This window comes from Podarcis vaucheri (genome assembly GCF_965113315.1).
Source record: "Podarcis vaucheri genome assembly, chromosome: 11".
Taxonomy (NCBI): Eukaryota; Metazoa; Chordata; class Lepidosauria; order Squamata; family Lacertidae; genus Podarcis; species Podarcis vaucheri.
In genome coordinates this window covers 46928108-46955642 of record NC_138749.1, presented here as the reverse complement: position 1 = coordinate 46955642, position 27535 = coordinate 46928108, and the positions used below count along the sequence as shown (strand labels likewise).

Here is a 27535-nt window from a genome sequence, read left to right as displayed (position 1 = left end):
AGATAAGCCATGGGGAGAATAGAGGAGCATTCCAGTGTTTTGAAAAGTTTCCTGATTTACTACAAACTGGTGTTCTGACTAGCTTATACCAGCCCTTTATTTAATGCAAGTTTATCTGGATTCCTAACAAGTCAGGAAATTCCAGTTTTTAAAAGTGTGCCCACATTTTTAAAGGCATTGTTCTTACCCCATTCCCACCCCTTCTCCAAACCTCTGATTGAAATGGTTTTTGTATTAACATTTCAGAAAGCCGTTTCTTCCCTTCCTTCACCAGATACCCCCTCCTCTATGTTTACACAGATAACTGGGGTATTTCCAGCCCTCCACATGCTCTTCCATATCATAAAAGTAAATGAAATAGTTTTCCACATTGACAAGCCTTGTTTCAGACCTAGTGTTACTTAAAAGCATACATACATCAAGAGTATATACCCACACTGGAAAAAGAAGTTGTTAACGCCAAGAAACCTCCTTCCTAAAAATAACGATCTTTCAGTTCTCTGTATTACACAACTTCCTTTTGCAAAAGGAACACTGCATCTACTTAAAAAAAAAGTATCTTCCCCTTTCAACTTAAGCTATTGTTGCTTGTGTGAATACATAGCACTCAGCCCTTTGAACATGAATAATACTGTGTATTGTATATAGTTATCATTGCACAAACAAAACGCCATTGGCATCAAGGCTCGTGTTTCTGCATTTTCAGTGAAATCTGAACAGCAGTCTTTAGATGCCTTTTGCTTTCTCCCCTCCCCTACGAAGAGCTCAGTGCTACAGAGAGCACAAATCTCTATTCATCATCTCATATTGCTGCCAGAAGCAGCTCTGAAGGAGACGCGAACTTTTTCAAAAACAAAAACCCAAATCTTACAAAACACTAAAGTCATACCTTCTTTAGATTCATCTGCCTCGGCGCTCATGGTATCACACTAAATCTCTGGAGATTGCGAGTGACGTGCGCGTCTGAGAAGCAGCAAAGTCAACTTCTCAAAAGAAAAAAAGGGGGGGCTGGGATTAAGAGAGGAAAAGTTCTCTGAAACCAACGAATCACAGCTCAGCTGCTCTAAAAGTTTCCGCCTCTTTCGGAATGGCATTCTGAGCAACTGTCTGAAAAGGAGCACCTTTGCAGACACCCATTTCATTTGCAAGGAATCACAGTTTATATATCTTATTCTATTTTAGCCTTTCAAATGGTGGACTTCTACTTGTTAGAGCTTGCTAAGCAGTGTGAGCGCACACATGCACATGAAAGGCAGTTAAGACAAAACAACAGAAAAGCCACTCAGTTTTTAATATCTCATTAAGAGGCTGGCAAGCAGCATGGGCCTACAACCTCCAGCTGTAATTGTCTAAAACAGTGTTTTGAGCTATTAAGAATTAACTTGATATTTGAGTATCAATTGCTTTATAGGGTGGGTGTGGGTGGGAAAGACTCAAGGAAGGAAAAGGTATATTTTAAAAAACAAAAATATACATAAGCATTGTTTCTTCCAGCTTTATTTTAAAATTCAGACTGTGGCTTTTTATCTGTCCATAACAGGAGCAATTTTGGTGAAATATTTTTGCCTCTTCCCCCCTTATCTGTGCATTTCACACCTTTACTGTCTCAGATCAGATAGATCTGGCGCTAAACCACTGTTTGTTGTAAGCAGAGTTTGGAACCCAAACCATGGCTTGAGAGACCTCTGGGTATAGGGCGGTATATTCTTCTTCTTCATCATCATCATCATCATGGTATGTGCTTCCAAATGTACAAGGAAAACTATGACTTGCAGTACCTTGTCTACTTTTACATTCTGCTCTTCAACTTTCCTAAATTGAAAGGGCCAGAAGCATATGGAGACAATGTCTGCAACTGTGGTTTCGGAGGCATTACAGTGGTACCTCGGGTTAAGAAGTTAATTCATTCTGGAGGTCTGTTCTTAACCTGAAACTGTTCTTTACCAGAAGCACCACTTTAGCTAATGGGGCCTCCTGCTGCTGCTGCACCGCCGGAGCACGATTTCTGTTCTCATCCTGAAGCAAAGTTCTTAACCCGAGGTAATATTTTTGGGTTAGCAGAGTCTGTAACCTGAAGCGTATGTAACCTGAAGTGTATGTAACCCGAGGTACCACTGTATACCAAATCTTGGGGCTGGTTTAGAGAGGGGAGAACAAGCCTGCCTGCCAACCTCACCCAGACAGCATGCAAGCACCACTCGATTCTCACTATGTGCATGGTCGAGCATGTGTATATTATGCCTATGCCTATACCAGATTTCATTTAGGAAATCAACTGGGAGGTCTTAGTGTATGTATGTGGGCAGCATTCACATATTATGTCCCCACATGCAGGTGTGGAGCCACCACAGGTGGGTCAAGTATTCTGGACAGGCAGGTATGTTCATGGTTCTCAAGGTACTTGGAGCCCTGTCTCAACTGGCTCAAAATGAGTATGAACCATCGTTTCCAACCCCACTTCAAACTATGGTGTCCAATTGCACGCAAAGGTTCATCAGTTCAGACATGATACAGAATCATAATTCGGTTTCCTTAACCATCATTTAGGATGGCATCTGTATTACTACTACTACTACTACTACTACTACTATTACTATTACTTATATACTGCCCTTCATCTGCAGGTCTCAGGGTGGTTCACAACATAAAATCACAACGTTGAATATTGAACCTTTACTGTTGTATGAACTATCAGCTTTACTGATAGAGACATGGCTCTGTAATTAGCCTATTCTTAAGTTGTTTAAAAGTTTTATGCTTTTGTTTTGAAATTGCTTCTACTGAAGTATGTCCTAGGTAAATTGTTTTAATTTTACAGTTCAGGATGACAATATCAATACTAATGTTGCACTTTCCTCTTGCAACAACTCTGCACAATCTAAGTGTCTTCTTCAATAGGCTTTTGTGGTGCTTTGTAAGACCAAAGGCTGCTGCAATTGTGTCAGTCATGGTAATTGCCATGAGATGTATTGGTCTCTTGTGGAAGAGGCACTGTTTGTACCAACAGTGCCCGAGGTGATTGTTAGACTACATATGAAGAAGCTCTCCCTGTGCCCTGTCAACTCAAACAAGCAACTGGCGAGTTACCAATCTCTTGAGAATTAAATACTGTTAATGAAAACAAGCAAACAAAATCTAAGTTATGTTGGTAGAGAATTTACTTGAGCAACAGAACAATATTTAACTTGTGCTTTTTTAAAGAGTGCTGCATTTTTCCTGTAACAGCAAGTTCAAAGCTCGGGAGTGCTTTTGAATCTGGCCTTGTCTTGCTCTGGTAACATCCAGACTGGATAGTTTTTAATTCATGACAAATAGGGTTGCCTTTTAAGTGTTCACAAAGAAACTTCATCTGGTTCTGAATACAGGAAGATATTAACAGGGGTTTTCCACAATTAACATTTTGCCACTGTTGAAATATCCCTGTTGTTTTCCAGTATGTTTCTGACCTCAGTTCAAAGTTCTCCTTTTGATCAATAAGGTCCAGCAGTCCTCAAAATTCCCTCCTAGGGCTCACTTGAGATGGCCCATGACTCATAAAATGGCAGTGAAGGAACAGAGCTAATAACAAAATGATGGCCAATAGAGACAGAAATAGGTATAACTGACACTTCTATCTAATCCCTTTGTCACAGCGATTTCCTTGCGGCAGGGAATTCCAATAGTTAAGAACAGATATTGGCTTCGGAGGCAACATGATTTAGACTCTCCATTTTATTTTATAAATTTGTTCTTAGTCATACAATTGTTTATAGACTATCTTCTTAGGAACATCCTGTTGATATAGCAGAGTCCTTTTGCACAACGGAATGAGGAATAGTACGTGCCACATGCTTTAAGTTGCTTTATTTACAGTTCATTGTAGAGAAATTACAAACATGCATCTTGCCTCTGCGGGAGCAGAGAAGCAACCGTCCTTCTCCTCGGACTAACGAACAAGAGAACGGAGAGAAACAGGAAACTAGTGTACGTCACATCCAGCTTCCCATTCCCGTGGGAAAACCCAACAGTACTCTGACTGTGGAATGTAAACATTGTCTTGTGACAAGCACTTTGCTGCACAGTGAAGAGAGCAGAAACCAACATCCTCCCCCTTTCCGTGAACATCACTGGGCAGCGTGTTCGTACAATATCAGTACAAACCCAACTTCTGTACATAGGTACAGTGTTGATTCCTTGACACAATCTTGGACAATACATCAGCAGGAATTTCATTACCTGGCATATAGGACACCGTTACGAGTCTCTTCTGAATATGTTCCCTAGCATGTTGCAACTTCAATTGCAAGTGTTTCGTGCTTTGCTTACAACCTTCCGAATTCAGCAAAGCCAAACATGCTTTGTTGTCCTGGTAAACCTGGATTGGACATTTGACAGGAATTTTCATGTCTTTGCACAATTGTAACAACCATTCACAATCCTTAAGTGAATAAGACAGTGCATTCAATTCAGCTTCACAAGTACTTAAGCTAATTGTTGTTTGCTTCTTACATGACCAATCAAATAGACCCTGATTGTACCTGTAGCAAACTCCAGACGTACTTTTCCTGTCTGTAGTGTCACTTCCAAAACTTGCATCTGCAAAAATCTCAAGACCACCAGACTTCTGATTGTTAAATCTCAGTCTGTAATGCATAGTGCCTTTCAAATAGCGTGCTATGCGTTTCAGAGCTTTCCAATCCTTAACAGTAGGATTGTTAACTTGTCTGCTTAGCAAATTACAGCTAACAGCAATGTCAGGTCTTGAACATCTGGCAATGAAGTTTAGCTTGCCTAGCACACTTCTGTACAGTGTAGTGTCAGAAAATGCTTCTTCAGTGTCTTCTACCTGATAACCTGTTGTCATCGGTGTATCTACAGGGTTAGCATCCATCAGGTTCAGTTTGCTTAATACATCAGCAATTTTCCGTGACTGGTGTACTAGAATGTTACCATTTTGATCTCTCTCTATTTCCAGAGATAGGTAGTTGTTTACCTCACCAAGATCTTTCATGTCAAAGTGCTCTTTCAGTTGAGCTAGGGCATTATTGTACATTGTGACATCTTTCCAAAAGAATAAAATATCATCAACATAAAACAAACAGTACAGTTTCTTTTGCCCCTCCTCTTTGACAAATACACATGGATCAGCTTTCCCTTGCTGAAAACCTAAAGAAAACAATGCTTCAGTGAGTTTTGTGTGCCAACACCGTGCACTTTGTTTGAGACCATAAAGGGACTTTTTCAGAGCACAAACAAATCCCTGTTTTACCTGTACGCCATCAGGTGGAAGCATATAAAGTGATTCACCTAAAGATCCGTACAAAAATGCTGTATTCACATCGTGGTGACTAATGTGTAGATTCTCCTCTGCAGCTTTCTTGAGCATAAGCCTAATGCTCTCATATCTCACAGTGGGTGAGTAGGTCTCGTGATAGTCTTCACCTGGTACCTGTGCAAAACCTCTGGCTACCAATCTGGCTTTGTGTCTGACTATCTTGCCATTTTGATCAGTCTTTGCTTTGAAGACCCATTTGCTTCCAAGCAGTTTCATTCCTGGAACTACTGGAACTAGCTCCCAAGTTTTGTTCTTTTCTAAGGAATCAAGCTCAGCCTTCATTGCATTTAACCATGGCTCAGCTTCCTTAGAATCCAAATCCTGGATTTCTTGGAAACTTGAAGGTTCAAATACCTTCTTGGAGCTTTTAACAGCTGCTACTGCTGTCTTAGCATATTCATCAGCAAATCTCTTTGGAGGTCTGCCTTTTGTGGCTCTTTGTGACCTGCGAATCAGCCTTTGGTCTTCAACACTCTCCTCTTCCTTCTTGGGAGAAAAATGACCTATTGTGAACAATGGTTCCTCCAATTCCTGATCAGAGCTTTCAGAGGGTCGCATAGAGGCTTTCGCACTCTTGAAATCCTCTGAAGTATCCGATTCAGTTTCAGACTCAGAATCAGAACCTTCATCAGTGGGTGTGGGTTGCTGTTGCTTATCCTCAGTCTCATCACTGTCATCAGGATAACATTGAAAAATTCCCACGTTCTCCCCCCACTTGGCATTGTACTCAACACTTCTTGTGAGCCTTATTGTCTTAGAGTCAGTCATCATTATTCTGTAAGAACCTTTCTGATAACCTAGAAAAATACCATGCAAACCACGTTTGCCTAATTTGGAGCTTTGTGGAGAATGAATCCACATATCAGAACCAAAAATTCTCATGTGTTTGATGTATGGTTTCTTGCCAAACATCTTCTCATAGGGGGTACAACCAATCGCTGATGATAACCTGCGATTGTAACTGTAAAGAAAACACGAGAGAGCTTCGGCCCAATAACTCTCTGGAAGATTTGCATCATGCAGCAAGGTTTTTAACCCTTGAAGCAATGTTTGATTTGCCCTTTCGCAAAGTCCATTCTGCCATGGCGAGCGAGGACTGGACAAATCGTGTTGAATTCCTTTCTCAGTCAGAAAAGCTTCAAACTGCTGAGAAGTGAATTCTCCCCCGCGATCTGTGAAAAGAATTTTTATCTTCTTACCATGCACATTTTCCAACCAAGCACAGAATTCCTTGAACCTTGGAAAAGCCTCTGATTTCTGCTTGAGATTGTACACGTAAATATACCTGGAAAATGCATCAATGAGAACCATGAAGAACCTATTGCCACCCAAAGAGGGCGATAGTGGACCAACTAAATCAGCATGAACAACCTGGTATGGTTCTGTAGCTTGCCTACTAGACACCTTACCTTTCGCAGCCATTTTCACCTTGTTTGCTGCGCATGCCTTGCACTTCATGTGGTACCTGCAGGGTTTAATAGTCATACCTTCAACCAAGGTAGGCATTTTAGATACTGCCTCAAAATGCAAATGACCAAATTTTCGATGAAAATCATGAATACATCCTGCATGCAAACTTTTGTTAGAACCTGCAATGCAACAAGTATCATTCTGCACAACATCATCATAATACAAAACAAACAAACGATCAACACATTCAGCATGCAATACATAATCGTCTTTCTTTGTGATGGTGCATTTCTTGTTCTTGAAGGAAACGTCAATGTTCCGTTCATTCAGCTGCATCACACTGAGAAGATTGTGTGTGGCATCTGGAACATAAAGTACATCATGTATCTCTAAGTCCAAACTGTGAAGAACAACAGTTCCGTAGCCTTGACTGGGAATCGTGTGGTCATCCGCCTGGTGAATCGCACCTTCCTGCGGTGTAAAAGACACGAACAGTCTCTTATCGTTGCACATGTGGTGTGTAGCTGCTGAATCAACAACGAAGAAAGATCTAGACGTCTTCTGGACCTTTGCAACCTTCGGAGTGAAACGTGAGACCATTGCCTTGTGCTGCGTTGTCCTGGACACCGGACCTTTGCCTTTGCTTTGGCCTTTTCCACGCGATGAACTTCCGCTGCGCTGCTCTGTCTTGGCCTTGGGATATCTGCATTCCCTCTTCATATGGCCTAGACGTCCACACGAGTAGCATTTCACTGCCTTCAAAGCTTTGGCGCCCTCTGGTGGTTCCACTGCATTCTGGGATGACGTCTGTGAAGACTCCCCCTTACCCATGCAGCTAGCACCCCGGCGATCTGCTTCATTCTGGATCACGGCAGTAACATAGTTTACTGTGAGCTGAGCAGTTGGTTGAACAGCAATCTGAGTGGCAACGGACTCCCAACTTGGACCCAAAGAATGTAGTATCATGAAGGAATACACAGCCTCTGGAAAGTTGAGTCCTCTCTGTTGCAACTCATGTCTCAGATTCTGCATCTCCATCAGGTGTTTACGCACATCTCCACCTTCAGCAATAGCCATATCATGCAGCTTTGCATAATAGTGCATTGAGGAACCAGCTTCTGTCCTCAAGTGAGCCTCTCTTAAAGAGTTCCAAATTTCTTTGGCTGTGGTCTTTCCACGCAACAGACAGAGCTCTTCTGGGGATACTATCAACGTAAGCGTTCCCCGTGCTTTGGAATCCTTAGCATTCCAATCAGCTGTAATTGGAGCTGGGGGGTTGTCTGTAATAACATTAAACAGACCTTCTTTCCGCAGAATTGCCTCTGCATATAACACCCACTCTGTGTAATTATTCTTATTGAGCTTAGGAATCCCATAATCATTAACCAGCTTTGCGTTTGCCATTTTCTGCTGCTTGAAACAAGCTGCGTCACAGTCCTGCAGCTTCAGCCAAAAGCACTTGTAAAAGTACTTTCGATTTCCCCAGCCATCCAAGCCTGTTAGCTTGTGCCTTTTGGAGCCTTGCCTGTAACACGGCAAAACGGCTTTAAAAGTTCAAAGTCCAGCAATAAAACCATAAACAAGGAGCTGGCAGGCTGCCAGGCTGCTCCGGGCAGCATGAGCACATACCTTCATCAATCAAACACGACGCGCAGAGCAGATAACGCGATCCGTTCCTCTGTACCTCTGCCGGCATTCCGACTCGGTCGCTGGAGTCTTTAATCCTCAGTTTGATTTACGTCTTTCTGGGCCCGGAACCATAAATGTTGATATAGCAGAGTCCTTTTGCACAACGGAATGATGAATAGTACGTGCCACATGCTTTAAGTTGCTTTATTTACAGTTCATTGTAGAGAAATTACAAACATGCATCTTGCCTCTGCGGGAGCAGAGAAGCAACCGTCCTTCTCCTCGGACTAACGAACAAGAGAACGGAGAGAAACAGGAAACTAGTGTACGTCACATCCAGCTTCCCATTCCCGTGGGAAAACCCAACAGTACTCTGACTGTGGAATGTAAACATTGTCTTGTGACAAGCACTTTGCTGCACAGTGAAGAGAGCAGAAACCAACACATCCAATGGTGGTTTATGTTTTATTTTAGGCAGAATTTGCTGATCTGTGTCTAAGCAGAGATGGCTTTTATATTTTCACTTTCACATGCGCCTCAAAATAGTTTTACCCATCCACAACTTCATCTTCCCGTCTCGTTTCACCCCTTTAATTTGTACCCTTTCCCCACTCCACAAACTGTCAGTTTCTTTAATCCCTCCATTCACATCTTCCCTCGCCCTGCTTCCCCTTTATTCCCAGTTTATCAGTACTCATTTTATAAATACTGGATTTCTCCTAAGTTCATTTAATGCCCCCTCTTCAAAGGAAGCTCAAACCATCCATTCCTTTCATCAGCCCCTCCTTCCTTCCTTCAAAGCCAGTTAACCACACTGCCCATTTTCTCACTTTCCCCCCTTTCTTAGCCTCCAACCTTGCATGCTACAGCCTCACTCTTGCTGGAAAGCATAGGGCGTTATGGGCACAACAGCCTAAGTCTGGCAGGCCCCCCCCTCCCCAGCTGGCTTAGCCTTTCAAGGCCCAGGGCAAGTGTACCCAGCTACTCTCCACTATGCACAGGCAGTATCAGAAAGTAGCCAGGCACAAGGCGCTTCTTGAGTATACATGTATAGGATTGCACTGTAAGTAATGTAGCTGAGAGTGGCAATACATTGACACTGTAGTGCACAGTAACAGACCATGACATGTCAGCCCCTGTTCCTACTAAGGTTCACAAGCCCTATGGTTCAGTATTTTGTGTAGTAGTAATAATCATAATAATTTATTATTTATACCCCGCCCATCTGGCTGGGTTTCCCCAACCACTCTGGGCAGCTTCCAACAAAATTTTAAAATACAGTGGTCTGTTAAACATTACAAACTTCCCTAAACAGGGCTGCCTTCAGATGTCTTCTAAAAGTCTGGTAGTTGTTCTTCTCTTTGACATCTGGTGGGAGGGCGTTCCACAGGGCAGGTGACACTATCAAGAAGGCCCTCTGCCTGGTTCCCTGTAACCTGGCTTCTCACAGCGAGGGAACCACAGGAAGGCCCTCAGCACTGGACCTCAGTGTCCGGGCAGAACGATGGAGATGGAGACATTCCTTCAGGTATACTGGACCGAGGCCGTTTAGGGCTTTAAAGGTCAGCACCAACACTTTGAATTGTGCTCGGAAACATACTGGGAGCCAATGTAGATCTTTCAAGACCGGTGTAATGTGGTCTCGGCGGCCGCTCCCAGTCACCAGTCTAGCTGCTGCATTCTGGATTAGTTGCAGTTTCTGGGTCACCTTCAAAGGTAGCCCCACATAGAGTGCATTGAAGTAATCCAAGCGAGAGATAACTAGAGTATGCACCACTCTGGCAAGACAGTCCACAGGCAGATAGGGTCTCAGCCTGTGTACCAGAAGGAGCTGGTAAACAGCTGCCCTGGACACAGAATTGACCTGCGCCTCTATGGACAGCTGTGAGTCCAAAATGACTCCCAAGCTGCGCACCTGGTCCTTCAGGGGCACAGTTACCCCATTCAGGACCAGGGAGTCCTCCACACCTGCCCCCAAAACAGTAGTTCTGCCTTGTCAGGATTCAACCTCAATCTGTTAGCCGCCATACATCCGCCAACTGCCTCAAGACACTCACACAGGACCTTCACCGCCTTCACTGTTTCTGATTTGAAAGGCAGGTAGAGCTCGGTATCATCCGCATACTGATGAACACCCAGCCCCAAACCCCTGATGATCTCTCCCAGCGGCTGCATGTAGATGTTGAAAAGCATGGGGGAGAGGACAGAACCCTGAGGCACCCCACAAGTGAGAGCCCAGGGGTCTGAATATTCATCCCCCAACACCACTTTCTGAATACAGCCCAGGAGGAAGTAGCGGAACAACTGTATAACAGTGCCCCCAGCTCCCAGCCCCTCTAGACAGTCCAGAAGGATGTTATGGTTGATGGTATCAAAAGCTGCTGAGAGATCCAGCAGAACTAGGAAACAGCTCTCACCTTTGTCCCTAGCCCGCAGGAGACCAGTGCGACCAAGGCAGTTTCAGTCCCATGATGAGGCCTGAATCCCAACTGGAAGGGATCCAAATGGTCCGCTTCTTCCAGGCGTGCCTGGAGTTGTTCAGCAACCACTCACTCAATCACCTTGCCCCAGAATGGAATATTTGAGACTGGGTAATAGTTGGCCATATTGACCGGGTCTAGAGATATTTTTTTTAAGAAGTGGTTTAATGACTGCCTCTTTCAGCGGGTCTGGGAAGGCTCCCTCACAAAGAGAAGCATTCACCACCCCGCGAAGCCCATCACCCAGCCCTTCCCAGCTAGCTTTTATAAACCAGGATGGGCAAGGATCAAGGAGACAGGTGGTTGGTTTCACTCTTCCAAGCAGCCTGTCCACATCCTCAGGGGTAACAGATTGGAATTGATCCAACACAACTTGACTAGACAGGACTCTAGCACTCTCCCACCCCGGCCCTGCTCCCACGGTGGAGTCTACCTCTTCCCGAATCTGAGCGACTTTATTTGCAAAAACCTTTGCAAAATCATTGCAGGAGATCATGTGGCCCGTACTGGGCCCCGATGGAGCAGGTGGTTCCGCTAAATTGTGAACCACCTGAAAGAGGCTCCTGCTGCTGTTTTCTGCAGATGCAATAGAGGCAGTGAAGAAAGTCTTCTTCGCCGTCGCTATCGCCATTTGGTAGGCTCGACACTGAGCTCTAACCTGTGTCTGGTCAGCTTCAGAATGAGTTATCTGCCACCAGCACTCTAGCCATCTCAGTGATTGTTTCATTGCCCTCAGATCCTTGGAAAATCATGGGGCTGTCCGGGCTCCATGCAACCGGAGAGCACGCTTTGGAGCCAACAGTCAATAGCCTTGGTTAACTCCACATTCCAGCGGGCAACCAGGGAATCAGCTGAAAGGCCATCAACATGGATACATCCCCTACCACTCTTTGGAAACCATTTGGATCCATTAAGTGGCGGGGGCAGACCATCCAAATCGGTCCCACCTCCCTGCAAGAGTTCTACAGGAACTTGAAGCTTCACAATTCCTGGGTTTTTAAAAAAAAAGAAGACATTTTTTAGGATGCTTTATTCAAGGGAAAGTTGAATTCCCATACAGCTATTGGTTTTAATGTGCTCAAAACCAACGTAATTGGTTCCTGCCTTCCACAGATGTGTGATAAGGCGACATGAAAGTTCATTTGAAATGCATGTATGCAAAACAGGTCATCTAAACTGCATACTAAAACACAGAAGACATCTAATAATGGCTTGGAAGCAAGCAGCTACTTTTTGCATTCACTCATTTTAAAACCTTAAACACACATGGCACCTGCCTCTCTCTTGAAAACCTGCTTTTATCTTCAAAAGAGTTTTGCCATGCAGTAGTATCTGTGTAGGGACACGGGTGGCGCTGTGGGTAAAACCTCAGCGCCTAGGACTTGCCGATTGCATGGTCGGTGGTTCGAATCCCCGCGGTGGGGTGCGCTCCCGTCGTTCGGTCCCAGCGCCTGCCAGCCTAGCAGTTCGAAAGTACCCCCGGGTGCAAGTAGATAAATAGGGACCACTTACCAGCGGGAAGGTAAATGGCATTCCGTGTGCTGCGCTGGCTCGCCAGATGCAGCTTGTCACGCTGGCCACGTGACCCGGAAATGTCTGCAGACAGTGCTGGCTCCCGGCCTATAGAGTGAGATGAGCGCACAACCCTAGAATCTGGCAAGACTGGCCCATTTACCTTTACCTTAGTATCTGTGTGTGAATTCCATAAGAAATTAGATAGAATTAATGTTACAGATTTGATCTAGTTATTTCCCCCAAGATAAATGCATAATTCAGTAATCTGAACTCAGTTTAAAACTGTGTGAACAGACCCCAGTTAAGGAATTCTTCTAAATTTGGTTTAAGCTTTAGAAAATGTAGTTGTATCAACATGGCACTAGATGGCACTTCATCACTAAGAAACCATATCCTTTTACACAGGAACAAGTTTGCTGCTGGTTGGAACACAACCATTAGAAGCATTAAAACTTCACAAGAATTTTACACGTTTGGTGTGTGCATGCGCGCGCGCACACACACACATTATACACACACACACACATATATATATGTATAGGTATATATATGTATAGGTATATATGTATATATTCTTACTATATCAGTTAAAACGATTAATTTTCAACAAGGTTATTGGAGGCAATCCACATAATCACACAAATCCATGAACATAAATATTAATGTATTTTATGGCCACATTCACTAAAATACAGGAGAGAAGAATTAGATAAGTTTGACACAAGTTACTATGGGTTGCATTCAACTAAAACATTCCCAGAGCACACCTATGGAAATTAGTGAACCTAAATTAGTCATGCATATTAACTTCAATGGGTCTACTCAAAGTAGGACTAGCATTGAATACTACTCTACAGTAGTATTAGAAGAAAAGTCAAAATTTCATCAAGTCTTTCCTATATATAGTTTGATAGACTTTCTAAGTTTGTTATTCGTATTGATACCTCATCCCAAATGGTTTGAATCCAAGTGTGCTAAAAACCAGAGTGAAAAGCTATTTTGCAGCCGTTACATTTGACCTTAGGATTCTGCTTTCTTCTTGTTCAAACCAGATTATTCCAATAGCCATGTAACAAAGCTTATGCACAGTGCAAACAAATACATCTGAGCAGCAAACAAAGTATATGTTTAGTCAACAAAGAAATAGAAGGTGGTACTTATTTTTCTAGATGTTTAGCTTCAAAACTCCTCAGGGAAGCTACCTTACTGTGCTTCTGTATAGCACAGAATTTCAAACTCATCACTTTTTAAACAGGCTCGCAATGCTTCTCAGATATTTGTTAGACACACAGCCTTTGTTCATGCATAGGTGATTTCACAGAGGAAGATACACATAAGCAGCTAGGGATGGGGATGGATGAAATTTCAAGTCTGGACACTAGATTTTGGAGTGCCTGTAGCCCTCCTGTTTTATTATCAACAGGTCACTGGAGTACCAAGGTGACACACATGCTTAACAGTGATGGTGAGGAGTAATTGTGTGAAAAGCACGCATACTGAAGTCCCCTAAAACTACAGTGAAAGCTTTCCCCAGCACCACAAAAACTCATCTGCCCAGGTCTCAGCTATATATGCCAAGCCAGCTCCCTCTTTCATGATCAAATTCTGGATGATGGATGTTTTATTCTGGACAGACCCATCATTTAACATCACCACCACTACCACCAGGCCACGAGAACAGCTGATAGGCACTCCCAGATTCTGAAGTGCAGCAGTCAAAGCAGAGGGGGAAAGGGGTTTGATGTAATTAGCCCTTCTCTCCCACTTATATACTTTCACCCACCTCTGTATGTCTCCCTATCTACAATCATCATTGGGATGGAAGTTTCACTTCCATCCCCTATCCTTGGCCCCAGCCTAGCTACAAAACTTTCCCTACCCTGACTGTTCAGCCCTAATCATTTAAGGCTTGGGAAGAAGCAAAGCATATATGGAAGAGGCCAGAAGACTCTGCCTTCTACTGTACCAGCTGGTGCATTGGTGTATCAGTCTGAAGTACTTAAGGCACTTCAGCTTTAGCAATTCTACATCTAGAAGCAAACACAAGCTGCATACGTTATCATTAAAAGTGGAGAGAGTGTGAACAGAACAGGCAAATCTCTGATCAAACTGATGAAACTTTGTCAACATTTCCATATTATCTGGATTGAGATGAAACATTATTCTAAATTATTCTGCAGAATTATATACCTAGTGATAAGATGCAATATTTGATTGTTCCCAGTTAGAGAACAGCCTAGTATTGATGCAACCATGACCATGGCATTTATCTTAAGTGGAAACTGATATAGTAAGCTGGAATGCAATCACAGTTCTTGCTCAACAACAATAAGCAAATGCATCCCAAGTAGTAGGAATGACACAACTGAATTTAAGCCTTACAAATAAGAACAAATATGAGTCATGTTACAACATGGGTGTTCCCGTAGTATCACTGCTCAAACATCTAATAGTCACAGAGTGAATTCTGAAAACATTAAAAGGGAGAGTCATAAAGACTCTTAAGAACACAGGAAAGAGAGGAGTGAAAACATAGAGGAGTGATGTGTTTTGTAAGCTCATCTAATGATTTCAAGGATCCTGCTATAAAAGTGTTCCTTAAAGTACAATGATTCAACAACAAAAAAGAGCAACACTAGAATTGTTGCATTATAACATTTGGATTTTAGTGGTCTTTTGAGCACTAACACACACACTGGCCCATTAACAGGGGAGGGGCATTTGGGTCACTGAGCATTCAAGCAAACAAATTGAGATATTAACTGCAAAATGTTAAGTTATGCTGCGGAGTTCATGTTCTTACAAATGAGGTGTTATCTCTTGACTTATACTTTGTACACAAATGCAAACCACACACATAGGCACCTATGTGTTATGTTATTGTTCAGAAATAATAACCAGTACAGTTTACTATTCATGCATTTCTCATTGCAAACTCTTATTTATATTGAGCTTAATTTGAAGTCAGGAGTCGAAAACACACAAAAGCTTGCCTCTACCTTTATTAGGACCAGTTAGAATGCTGGTCCTACTAAAAGGTTCTCATTGGCCACATTTGCACATCACAATATATCACACATGAGCCACAGTGAGGTTCAGAGGTTCAGTGGTAGAGTGTTTGCTCAGCATACAGAAAGTCCCAAGCTCAATTCTTGGCATCTCCAGGTAGGGCTGGGATAGACCTGAACTCTGAACTCCTTAGAGAGCTGCTGGCAGTCAGTGTGGACTATACTGAACTGGATGAACCATAGGTCTGACACAGTTTAAGACAGCTTCCCAAGTTCCTATGCTTTATGTCAGTGTTTCCCAACCTTTTTTGGGCAAAGGCACACTTGTTTCATGAAAAAAATCTCGAGGCACACCACGCTACAGCCCTGTGACGTCAGCGCGCAGCGTCACGCTGGGAGGGACATGAATTGCTAGCAAATTACATAATCACCTCCTTGAGGGCTGGCTCATCTTCTCCGAAGGCAGAACCCCATTAATTAACAGCACAGACTCACACCATAGCCAAGACGAGGGGGGAAAAGCTCAGTCATGCACAGTCATGCACATGTGGGGGCTAAATGAGGACGAAGACCGGGCAGAGAGCAGGGTTCAAATCACCCCACCTGGCCAGGACAATCCCTGGGTGCTCCCTTGGGCCACTCGCCTGACCCACCTTGCAGGGCTGTTGTTGCGAGGATAACACGGGGAGAACCACGCGCGCCCCCGGGAGCTCCTTGGAGGAGAAAGCGGGCGATGAATGCAATGCACGAAATATATGAGAGGCGACCAGGTTTTGCAGGTGAGGGGCCCCCGCCAGCCTCCGCTTCCAACACCCGGCGCAACGACGCCGAAGTTTCCCCCCGGGCTCGGCTCAGGGAGCAGCGCTGCTCTCCCCCCGGCTCCCCTTCGCCCTCCCGGCTCTCTCTGCCGCCCACTGGGGACCCCCCTCACCTGCCAAGTCCGGAGCGTCGGTGGAAGTTGCATGCATGCATGCAGGGCGCCGCGTTGCCATTGCATTGCACTGCACTCCATGCAACGCCTGCACGCATGCATTGCCTTGCACGCCCGCCAAGGGGTCTCCCCGCGGTCCGATGCGTCCCCTCCGGCGCGGATGCAGCATTGCAAAAATAAAACCCCCCCGACGCAGCCCTACCCGGGGGGGCAGCCTCCGCCTCCGCCGCTCCGCCTCCGCGGGGATCCCTGGGCTCCATCCTGCCGCCCGATCTCCGCGGGGGCGCAGGCAGGCTGGGCGGGGTCTGCGCGGAAGAGCCCCTGCCCGCCCGGCCGCCGCCGCTGCGCTCATTCCATGGCCGGGAGAAGAGCGCTTCAAACAAAACGCCCGGCCCGCCAGGCCACGCTGGGAAACGTAGTTCGCGCACCCCGCGCGGGCGCGGAGCCCAAGGGCGAGGGGACTACGGATCCCGGCAGCCCCCGCGCCGGGGACGGAGGGGGAGAGGCCGGGTGCAGGGATGGAGGGACGGGTGGGTGAGCGAGTGAGTGAGTGGCAGCCGCCAAGCCTTGGCCGAGAGCCAGGAAGGGCCTCCCCGGAGGAGGAGGAGGAGGGAGGCGCAGAGCGGGAGGGAGGGAGGGAACCCCAGGGGTCATCTAGTGACGGCTCCCCAATCGAAAATTTGACTTAAAAAAATAATAATCTTTCACATTTTTTAATTTTTCCCGCGGCACACCAGGCAACATCTCGCGGCACACTAGTGTGCCGCGGAACAGTGGTTGGGAAACACTGCTTTATGTGAAGCTTTTAGTTTCACTTTTTAAAAGCAATCACTTCTCATCTCTTTCAAACTGGGGAGTATGGTTTAACAAGCTATGGATTATGAAGTTGGCTTGCTTAAATTCCTTCACCCAACAATATGGCAGGAAGAGAGGTGGAGAGCTAAGAAGTCTGGAGTTTGCTGTAGCTCATGTACATAACCCATGCTTTTTTACAGGTTACAGGGAAGCAGGCAGAGGGCCTTCTCAGTAGTGGTGCCTGCCCTGTGGAACACCCTCCCAAAAGATGTCAAGGCAATAAACAACTATTTTACTTTTAAAACACAACTGAAGTTAGCCCTGTTTGGGTAAGTTTTTAATGTCTGATGCTGTATTGTTTTTAATATTTGGTTGGAAGCCGCCCAGAGTGGTTGGGGAAACCCAGCCAGATGGGCGGGGTATAAATAAATTATTAGTAGTAGTAGCAGTAGTAGTAGTATTTCTTCTGTGGGTACTCAAGGGTACGCAGTATCCACATCTCTCCCCCCCCCCCATGTTAAAAGTGTGGCACTTACTGTAACAATTTCATGGTGAGTAAAGGCACCTTTTTTGCTTAAAAAGCACAGTACATAACAATAAACCATGGTTTAGCATGACATTCAAACTGGGTCACTGTCACTTTATTTGCATACTACTTTTCTAGACTATGTAATTTATTACCCATCCTTCACGAATAAGTCTAGGAGGGCTGCTACTGCAATAATATAAAATTCAGACATATAAATACTTAAAACAAATCACAGTTGCATGAATAGGGTGGGTCCTGAAAATACACATCTAAGGTGTCAAAGACCAGGGTAAAGAGGTGCATCTTCAGTATTTGCCGAAAGCTGCATAGCAAAAGTGCTAGACACACTCAAATGTTAAAGGAATACCTGACAGACAAATGGCAACATGGAGGGCAGAACACTAATTACAGAGCAGTAAAATCAAAGAGAGAAAGCACGATTCGCTTCTCTGACCTCATTTGGAAAGTATGCAACTACAGCATTTCTCTTAGTATCAATAGATGATGTTCATCCCTCTGGCATATACATAGATACACACTGGTAAGCTCTATATTGTTTGCCTTTCCCAGTTTAGCTCTCTGCAAAAACTATCCTCCAGCTTCAGCCAGTGGAAAAACACGATCAACAAAAGTAGATAAATAAATAAACAAGGGTCTGGACAACGCAAGGCCTAACATAAAGCCAGGGGGATTAGGGGTGCTTGACGTGCAGACCACTTGTAGCAGCTTACACAAAAGCTGGAGTACATGTAATATAAAGGCAAACGCTCTCTAACATAAAATAATCAGAAAGCTTCTACCATGGCAGAAGACTCTTTGTTCCAGCAGAAGTGGAAGGAATGTGATTTTCACCCTTCCTTTAGCAGCACTGATCACCTCCCAAAACCTTCTCCAGAAGTTTGGCAGTTCCTTTAGAACAGCATGGGAAATGGTGTGAGGAGGAGTACAAATTGGTGAAAATAGCCTCCTTTCCTTTTTGGCTGACAACAACCTCTGCTGGAATCAAAGAGCCTTCCTTTGTTAGAGCAACCATACTGCATGTAAACCACAGTGATTTCCCCCATTCATTTGTGAATTTTTGACTAGGGGGCAAAATGTTATTTCACATACAGTTCATGTAATTATTTCAACAACTTCACTACTTATTTGCCTATTTATTCTGGGAAACCTTTCTAGAAGTCAGCCTAACTTGTTTGTCTTTTAGGTTATTATGTGTTAACTAAGTATTCAAATAGCTCCATTTCCATCTGCAGCACAAAGCTATTTCCCTATTATTCAAAGAAAAGACACTGATATGCACATGGATGCATTAAATACTAGGCGAAAACATGAAGAAAATCTACTACTAAGCTGAAAATATATTAACTGAGCAGAAGAAAGGACAAAGACACAATATGTCATTTTGTCACAGCTGATCGCTTCCTGATTCTTTGAAGATTTATTTTAATTTATGTATTATTTTCTTATATATTATATTTTAGTCTAATAAAGTATTCTTTATTAAGTAAACTACATAGTTTATAATATATATGTGTGTGTGTGTGTGTGTGTGTTATAAAATGCTAAAAAATATGAATGTCTTTATTGTCCTTTAAAGCTCAGAAGTACCGGTATTTGACCCATTATTTTGAATAATGTAAAATTCAGTGCTCCTCACTTCTCCACACTCCATTTTCTAACAGGTAAAAAGAGGGTAAGCCCACACCCCATTCCTACTGCAGCCTCCCAATTATCTTCTGTGTTCTCCGACCCCTGGACCCCTCCAGCTCAGTTGATGCCCCTCTAAATCATCCCTCACCACCTCCATGTCATAGAAGCCAGTGGTTACAGAAAAAGACAATGGTCCTTTAAGAACAGCTCATCAGAGGAAATAGGGGCTATGTGGTGGGTTAGGCCAGCCAGCCTTCAGGAGTCCTTAAAAGGCATCAGCATACTACTGAGACCACAGCTCTCCCAGAGAGAATCCTAGTCAGTACTGGCCAAAGTGAGCTCTCCAGGGTACTAACAAGCTTTCTTTTGCTCTTAGGGGCCTTGCTGTCTTTCCTAGTTGAAATGTGGCAATGCCAATTTTGCCACTAGTCTACTGCCTCTGCCCTGCCCCTGCTCTTCAGCACATGGCCTCCATGGTGCAGAGCATCAATCCACCCTTGGATGTGGCACTATTTTGCTTCCCAGGCTCATTCAATAAACTGAAAACTTTGCTACTTTGGAGTCATGCTAGGAGTTTTAGTCCAAAGCATCCAGAGGGCAGTATGCTAAAGGACATACGGCTCTCTGGTCTTAAAAGGATGGCTGCCAGCTTATCATAGAAAGGAATCACCATGGTATTGGAATACAAAGGAATACAACTGAGTATTTCGTGTGGCAATTTTCTTGACTTCTTTTTGAAGGCACTCACTTTCATCCTGCACTGGGTGGTGTTGTGGTAGCTCCATTGCACAGGATCTTGGAGCAGCAAGTGAACTTGGCAAGGCAGCAAACAAATCATTGTTAAGGACAGAACACCAAGCCATTGTTAAAACATAGTCAAAGTTTGTTCTTAAGAACAAACTATTGCTTCATACTGCAGTTCGCTGGACATTAATAAACCATAGTTAAGCCTCTGGGCAGAGTACAGATGATGAAAAAAGCCATAGTTTAACAAACCATGGCTTAGTGTTATATACTTCTATAGCTTGGTTAAGCTTCTTGCCACTCACCAGTATCAGATGATGAAAATAAAGTGCTCTATATTAACAAAGTCAAACCTTAATGTCCAGTAACTTATCTCATTCATGAAATGGTATTCTTCTTTTGCTACCACCATACCATGTTCAGTTTAGACAAAGGCCTCTTCCATATTCAGAATGAAGGCCTTCCACTAACTCTCTTTGCATATACCAATTGAATTATATGCTTAATTCATTTGTGCAGCTCATCCACAAACTAGTTCCAGAACCTGCTATGCAAATCAAAATAAGGAGCTATGCAAAGAAAGCCCTATTTGCACTGCTGTAAGTGTAGACAGAAGATTAGAAGACAATATGAAATACAGACACCATTATGAAAATGTATTCCACTTGTCTCTACGATTCATGTTTCTCTAATGAAAATTATATTTTTGTTTTTCCTCCATCTTATATACAGCACCATTAACATTCAGGTGGAAAATTCAAATTTAATATAAAAGTCAACAATGGGGGGGGGGAATGCAGCTATATGTTTAGTCATACTAAGGAAAAGAAAAGCACCAGTGCACCCCACACTGCTAAGTGAAGCCTCCCCTAGTACCAAAGGCAGGTGGCTAGGATCATTTAGGATGAGGTGGGGGACCCTGGACCAAAATCAGCCTCCTAGGCCTCTCTATTCAGCCCTCTGGATTCTTCCCAGATGATGCCTCCCTCATTCCTAGGCTACACATCATCATGCTTTCATACTCTTAAGTGCTTTTGGCTGGCTGTAATGTGCCCTTTAACCGTGTTAATATTACCTGCTTGCCTTATGGCAAGATCTGTGTGTAGTAATTTCCGACTTGTGTGGCTAGTGAATATACTGCCCATGGATCTCACTGAAAAATCTGAATGTGCCCATTGGTCTAAACAAGTTGGTGACTTGTGGATGAATGTCACAACAACAGGCTTTGGCCAGTTTCCAATGATCAATGATGGGGAGAGTTTTAGCCAAAACCTACAGGCTACACATAGAGCTTGCTCCATAATAGCATTTTAAATGAACGCAGTAGCTGAAGAAGCCACCAGCAAGCACCTCTTGAAACAGCACCAAGAAAGAGTCTCGTTACCTCCAAACACTCCTTGGTGCCCAGAGAAGATGCACTAAGAAGGTGCCCAGATAAGCACAGGTTACAGATGTAAAGTTTCCTCGCTCCCATCACTCTTGTCTTTTCAACATCTTGAAAGTCTAAGCTGTGAACAAGAACTTAGCAATTATGTTCATGTAAGGAAGAAATTTCTTTAACGCTAACCATTTAATAAGAGGGTGTATGATGATTACGTTGGGAAACAGCCAAACACTTTAGGCTTTCTGCACAGTTCCTGGGTTCCACCTTGCTAAATGAAGGTGCTGTTCCTCCCAAACAGAAGCAAGATCCAATCTTCTGGCCTGCAGGTGCCAGATGGTACAGCGCATAGGCGCATGCAGAAGAATGGAAAATGAAGTAAACAAAGAATCTTCTGTACTTCATAGTATTTTGTAGTACCATTCATATAGGAGATTTTGCCCAAGAATTCTGCTATCCTACATTGTGTTGAGACGAATGAACACGTATACACAGGAAGTGCCTTTACACATGTGAAGAAAAACCTGGTTTACATCATACACATAGCGTACGTATTTTAAGGCAGCATGGCTTTTAATGAATTTTAACTTGACACTGGAGGTTTTAACTTTGTCTTCGTATTCAATGTTTTCTGTTACTGTTTAAATTTATTGGTTTTTGTATTTTCTTTTCTTGTAGAGTGCTTTTGTTAGATCCATTTTTGTTGTTTATGCACATCACCTGGGAGCTAACATTTACAGCAAAAAGTGTACAGTACACATGTAAAGACAACTGAATCTTCTCCCACTCACCCTCCAGGGGCTTACCATCTGAACGCTAGAAGCGCACCAGGTTGGGGGGAAAGGGCTCTTAGCAGTGGGCCATGGGAAGATAAGGCATGTGAGGGTATAGCTGTCAGCTATACAACTCTTTTTGATGTTAAATATTACCCACATCGTGCTTTTTGAAAATACAAAAATGGAACAGATATGTGAATGGTGCGGCTGCCATAGTCACATCTAGTTTAGCCTTTGAAAACAAAGGATACAGTTCCTCAAATGAGATCAACTTCCTTACCAAGGACAACTTAAAGGTAATGCTTCCTATCAAATTCCTTACTACATGATGTACATGGAGTTTCACCAGCATAAGAGTATTGACCTATCTGTCATTGTTCATTTTCTCCCCATTGAAGCGAAAAATCAATAACCTTTCCAAACCCATTTGTCCTTGTAACAAGCTCTCCGGAAATACAATTCTTATTAAAATCATGGTAATGTATTTTAGATTTTACTTTCCTCCCTTCACCACATTTTGGGCAGTGGCATGTAGAATTATGTGTGCAAGTTCATGTGGTAAGGATAATAGACCTTGGAATACACTAGGACTGCTAACGGCTGCTTAACATACTAAAATATTTTACAAATACACAAAAGGGTTACAAATGTACATGGCATGAACACCCATGGCTTTATATAAGACCCAAGTTCCATGTCACATGCACACTATGGAAGCAAATACACATTTGCTGCTGAATATTATGTGGTTTCCAAATTAATCACTGCTGTTGTAAAGGCAGAAATTCCAACAGTAACTGAAAGACTTTTTCTGAAGAGTATACTGGTATAGGGAAGTATGCTACCTACTTCCTTCAACAGTCAGGAGAGCTGTCCAGATGGTCGCTGGAAAGACAACTAGACCGAACATTGCCTCAAATTGTGGGAGTGTTAAGCCATAGATTTGTTGATCAGGCAAGAACATAGAATTGTAGAGTAGGAAGGAACCATGAGAGTCATTGAGTCCAATCCCCTGCAAGGGGGCCCAAACTGGGGCTTGAACCCATGTCCCTGAGATAGCCATCAACACCCTGCAGCCCTATTTGGAATTAATCTTCATGAGAATAACATTCAGATGAGAGGCTGCACCCATTGGCCTTGTACCAGTATCCCTACCAACCTAGCCCCATCATCCACTTGCTGCAGGGACATGTCTGTGGAGGAGCCTGTTCTCAGTGCACAGTCTTGCTGCACAATCATGGTTTTAAGTCTGAGAGGGAGTCTACTCGGGTAGACCAGGCTCCTTTCTACAGTTCGCCCCCAAACAGGGCTCCAAAAGAGAGGAAATTTCTAATCACAGTGCTCTTAGTAGTTGCTGAACTTACAACCAGGGCTGAACTGTCTCCTGTCAACATCCTATTTCAGAAATTATTCCAATCTATCCAAATCTTGCAAAACTTCAATCTGATTTCTGAATGATTGCTACCCGTATCTCAAATACAAATAAGGCTGTTCACACCCTTTCCAGACATTTCTTCTTCCCTAAGCAGTGGGCCAGAAACTCCTCAACCTGTATTACTGGAATGTTTGCCTACCTTACAATTGCCACACATTACATTGCCCCAAGTCTTTTTCTTTCTTGAATTGTCCTTAAAAGATCCAGGTAGTTCACAAATCAGATTTCACAAGTACAGAGATGGGTACTGGAATGCTAATACTGGGGGTATGATTTTTGTTTGTTACTATGGTATATATTTTTGTGTTTTTATATTTTAAACTGCCCTGTGACCTTTGGGAAAAGGGCAGTATAGAAATTTACATACATACATACATACATACATACATACATACATACTGGAATATAAAATTGGGCATCCTGAAAATCTTTTTTTTCTTTTTAGAAACAGTAAGGACAATGCCTAGTGAAACCTCTGGTATGAGAGAGCAGTGAGCAAGATTTCTGGTTACCAATAGGCTTATATAATGTTTTGTCCCTCCACTAACTAGTGGAAGCAAGGTAATATACACAAATCAAATGTATAAAAAATTGCACTCTCACAGAATTTAGCTTTCCTTGACAAAGAATATGGAGTATCAGTACCTACTCTTTTCCCATTATTTTATTTTTAAGTGAAGAAAATACAGAGCTCTGGATTACTGGCATGCAGGGAAACATAATTTGGGCCTACGCAGGATTTTTGGTTCTAATGTGGGTGCTTTCACTGATGTTTAAGGCAGGAGTCTGGTACAAGGTGCAAGACAAGATTGTTCTGAAGTATCTACCAGAACAAACTTGAATCATTGCCAAACTCAGGATGCATGTCCTATTCTTCCTGCACTACACCCAACCAAATACACATTATACATACAAAGCAGGTGTATCAAGTATATACCTATTAAAAAGCAAATATTTGCTTTAGATGGCAGGAAAAGCAAATAATGATTACATTGGTCACCTTAGTTTGCTTACAAATGGAAAACATTGACCAGAGAAATCTGGTTTAGCCACATCACCCAAAACATGTTATACAATGTATAACAGATGTGTGCATGCATATGCACATACACTTATTCAATTTTTTAATCTACTTTTTATCTTCTTTCCGAACAACTCAAGCAAATATATTTTGACGAATGAAGCAAGATACACCTGTATCTTCTACTTCTATTTCCCCCCGTTTCCCCATGGCAGAAACCCATGAAATAAACACTTTGGTTACAATCACCATCAAACTTAATATTTCTCGCATTCTAGAAACTTGATCATTAAAACACCGCCATGTGTCAAGCATTATGATCATGCCTTTTTTCTTTTTACAGTTTCACAGCAGTAATTTAATTTGAACAATCATTGTTCTCGGGAGGTTAATCAATAATATGCATTATTGTCTAATTCCTAGAATAGGTTAATATTGTTTCCTGCTTTTAGGCTTGCTCAAATTAGAAATCAAAATGCAGTTTATTTTGACAGAATATGTAAATTTCTAATTGCACCCATAAAAAACCCAAGGCATTTGTTTCCTTTCTTCTCATACACACACACCTTGCATATATAGCAGACATGGGGAAGATGTGCCTTTCCTGGTGTTGCTGAGCTATTTCCATCATCACTGATCACTGGCCATGCTGGCTGGGACTGATGTGAGTTGGGGGGTTTAACAACATCTGCAGGATCCCTAGTATATAAGCCGCAGAAGCCTCCCAAAACTTGGTGCCCTCCAGGGGTTTTGGGCTGCCAAAACATCAGCCTCAGCCAGCAAAGCCAACAGTCAAAGATAATGGGAGCTTGAACTGCAAGTTGGGGATGGTCAATATATAAAGGTAAAGGTAAAGGGACCCCTGACCATTAGGTCCAGTCGCGGCCGACTCTGGGGTTGTGGTGCTCATCTCGCTTTATTGGCCGAGGGAGCAGGCGTACAGCTTCCGGGTCATGTGGCCAGCATGACTAAGCCACTTCTGGCGAACCAGAGCAGCGCACAGAAATGCCATTTACCTTCTCGCCGGAGCACAAGTACCTATTTATCTACTTGCACTCTGCTGTGCTTTCGAACTGCTAGGTTGGCAGGAGAAGGGACCGAGCAACGGGAGCTCACCCCGTCACAGGGATTCGAACCGCCAACCTTCTGATTGGCAAGTCCTAGGCTCTGTGGTTTAACCCACAGCGCCACCCGCATCCCTGGTCGATATAAAGGCTGCATTTATTTGCATGGGAAGCTGCCTTAAATCAATTCGAACCACTGGTCCATCTAGCTCAGTATTATTTACACTGATTGGGAGCAGCAGTTCTCTGGGGTCTGAGACAGGGATTATCCCAGCTTTACCATTAAATGCCAGAGATGCAATTTAGGAGCTTTGCTCTAACACTGAGCCACGGCCCTTCTTATTATTTGGCAACTGTCTTTTGAACTGCCTTGCGTGTACAAATGCAGCAGGCAGGACAGATAGTACAGCACAGAATGGCAACCCCCGAAGCTTTTAAATTGGTATCCATTTGTCTTAAATAGCCTTAACAATGTACATTTAATATATATTTAACATTAAATATTTAAGGCTGCAGTCCTGCTTACACAGTGCAGTTGCTTAGATCCTAGCGACCTCTACAGCCACACTTAGAAGCCTCTCTAAGCACACTGAACAACAGGCTAGAAGTAAACCCACCATTCAGGTGGTGTGTATGTGTGTGTTTTTAAAGGCCAGCTCCACAATGAACCCAGAAAAAGGAAGAGAAAAGAATAGAAAGGGCTCTGCGACTGCAAGCCTCTAGAAATTCCAGAGCAGCCGCCGCAATATGCCTTTCACAGCTACACACGCTGACCCAGCCACCCAACCTGTGAGAGTTGGGGAGACAGTCAACTTCAACAAGAGGCGCCCCTTCCAATAATCCCAACTGCTCAATGGGATTGCAGGAGCAACAGCGTCTTATTCTCTCCCCCGCCCGCCCTCCAAAAAAGAGGAGTTTGCAGAATCATAGAGTTGGAAGGGACCATGAGGGTCATCTAGTTTAATCCCCTGCAGTGCAGGAATATTTTGCCCACGACCCCTGAGATGAAGAGTCTCAGCTTGTAAGGTTTCCAGCTTTCCATCTCACACCCCCTTTTTTGCAGTCCTACTTCTCCTTGGTATTCCAACTGGGGTGCCAATAGGGGACAGATATATATTGCATATAAATTCAATAAATAATAATATCTGTGAACTGCCCTGAGACCTCTGGGTATAGGGCAGTATATGAATAATAATAATAATAATGGGGGTGCAGGTATATATTGCATATAAATTCAATAAATAATAATATCTGTGAACTGCCCTGTGACCTACGGGTATAGGGAGGTATATAAATTCAATCACTCAATCAATCAATATAAGCCCTGCCTGGCACAGTTGGTCACATGGTGCAACACACACACAAACACACAATTTGAATGGCAATGTCCATCAACTTTGGGGGAGGGGCTGGCCCCTCAAATATTTTATTTGGGGAGGGGGGAAGGGGTCCTGGCTCCTAGGAGTTGGCTGCTATGTTTCCCTATCAGCATGACTATTATGTCATGCTGATAGGGAAACGGCCTCGGTCCAGTATACCTGAAGGAGCGTCTCCACCCCCATCGTTCTGCCTGGACACTGAGGTCCCGTGCCAAGGGCCTTCTGGCGGTTCCCTCATTGCGAGAAGCAAAGCTACAGGGAACCAGGCAGAGGGCCTTCTCGGTAGTGGCGCCCGCCCTGTGGAACGCCCTTCCAGCGGATGTCAAAGCGATAAACAACTACCTGACATTCAGGAGACATCTTAAGGCAGCCCTGTTCAGGGAAGTTTTTAACGTGTGATATTTTATTGTATTTTTGGTTTTTATGGAAGCCGCCCAGAGTGGCTGGGGAGGCCCAGCCAGATGGGCGGGGTAT

At 43.6% G+C, this 27535-nt stretch overlaps 1 protein-coding gene across 3 annotated transcripts in view; it reads right to left on the bottom strand.

The window, feature by feature from the left end:
* The window catches only part of TNFAIP8 (TNF alpha induced protein 8), a 48387-nt gene that overhangs the window by 20278 nt on the left and 574 nt on the right, over positions 1 to 27535 (bottom strand). Inside the window, exon 1 of one of the 3 annotated variants that reach the window (XM_082191667.1) lies at positions 890 to 989. The exons of the other annotated variants lie outside the window; for them this stretch is intronic. Within the exon in view, the coding sequence (XP_082047793.1) occupies positions 890 to 920 (31 nt within the window). The 5' untranslated portion in view covers positions 921 to 989. Of the gene's footprint in view, positions 1 to 889; positions 990 to 27535 lie in introns of those variants that run through there. 3 annotated transcript variants of the gene reach the window in all.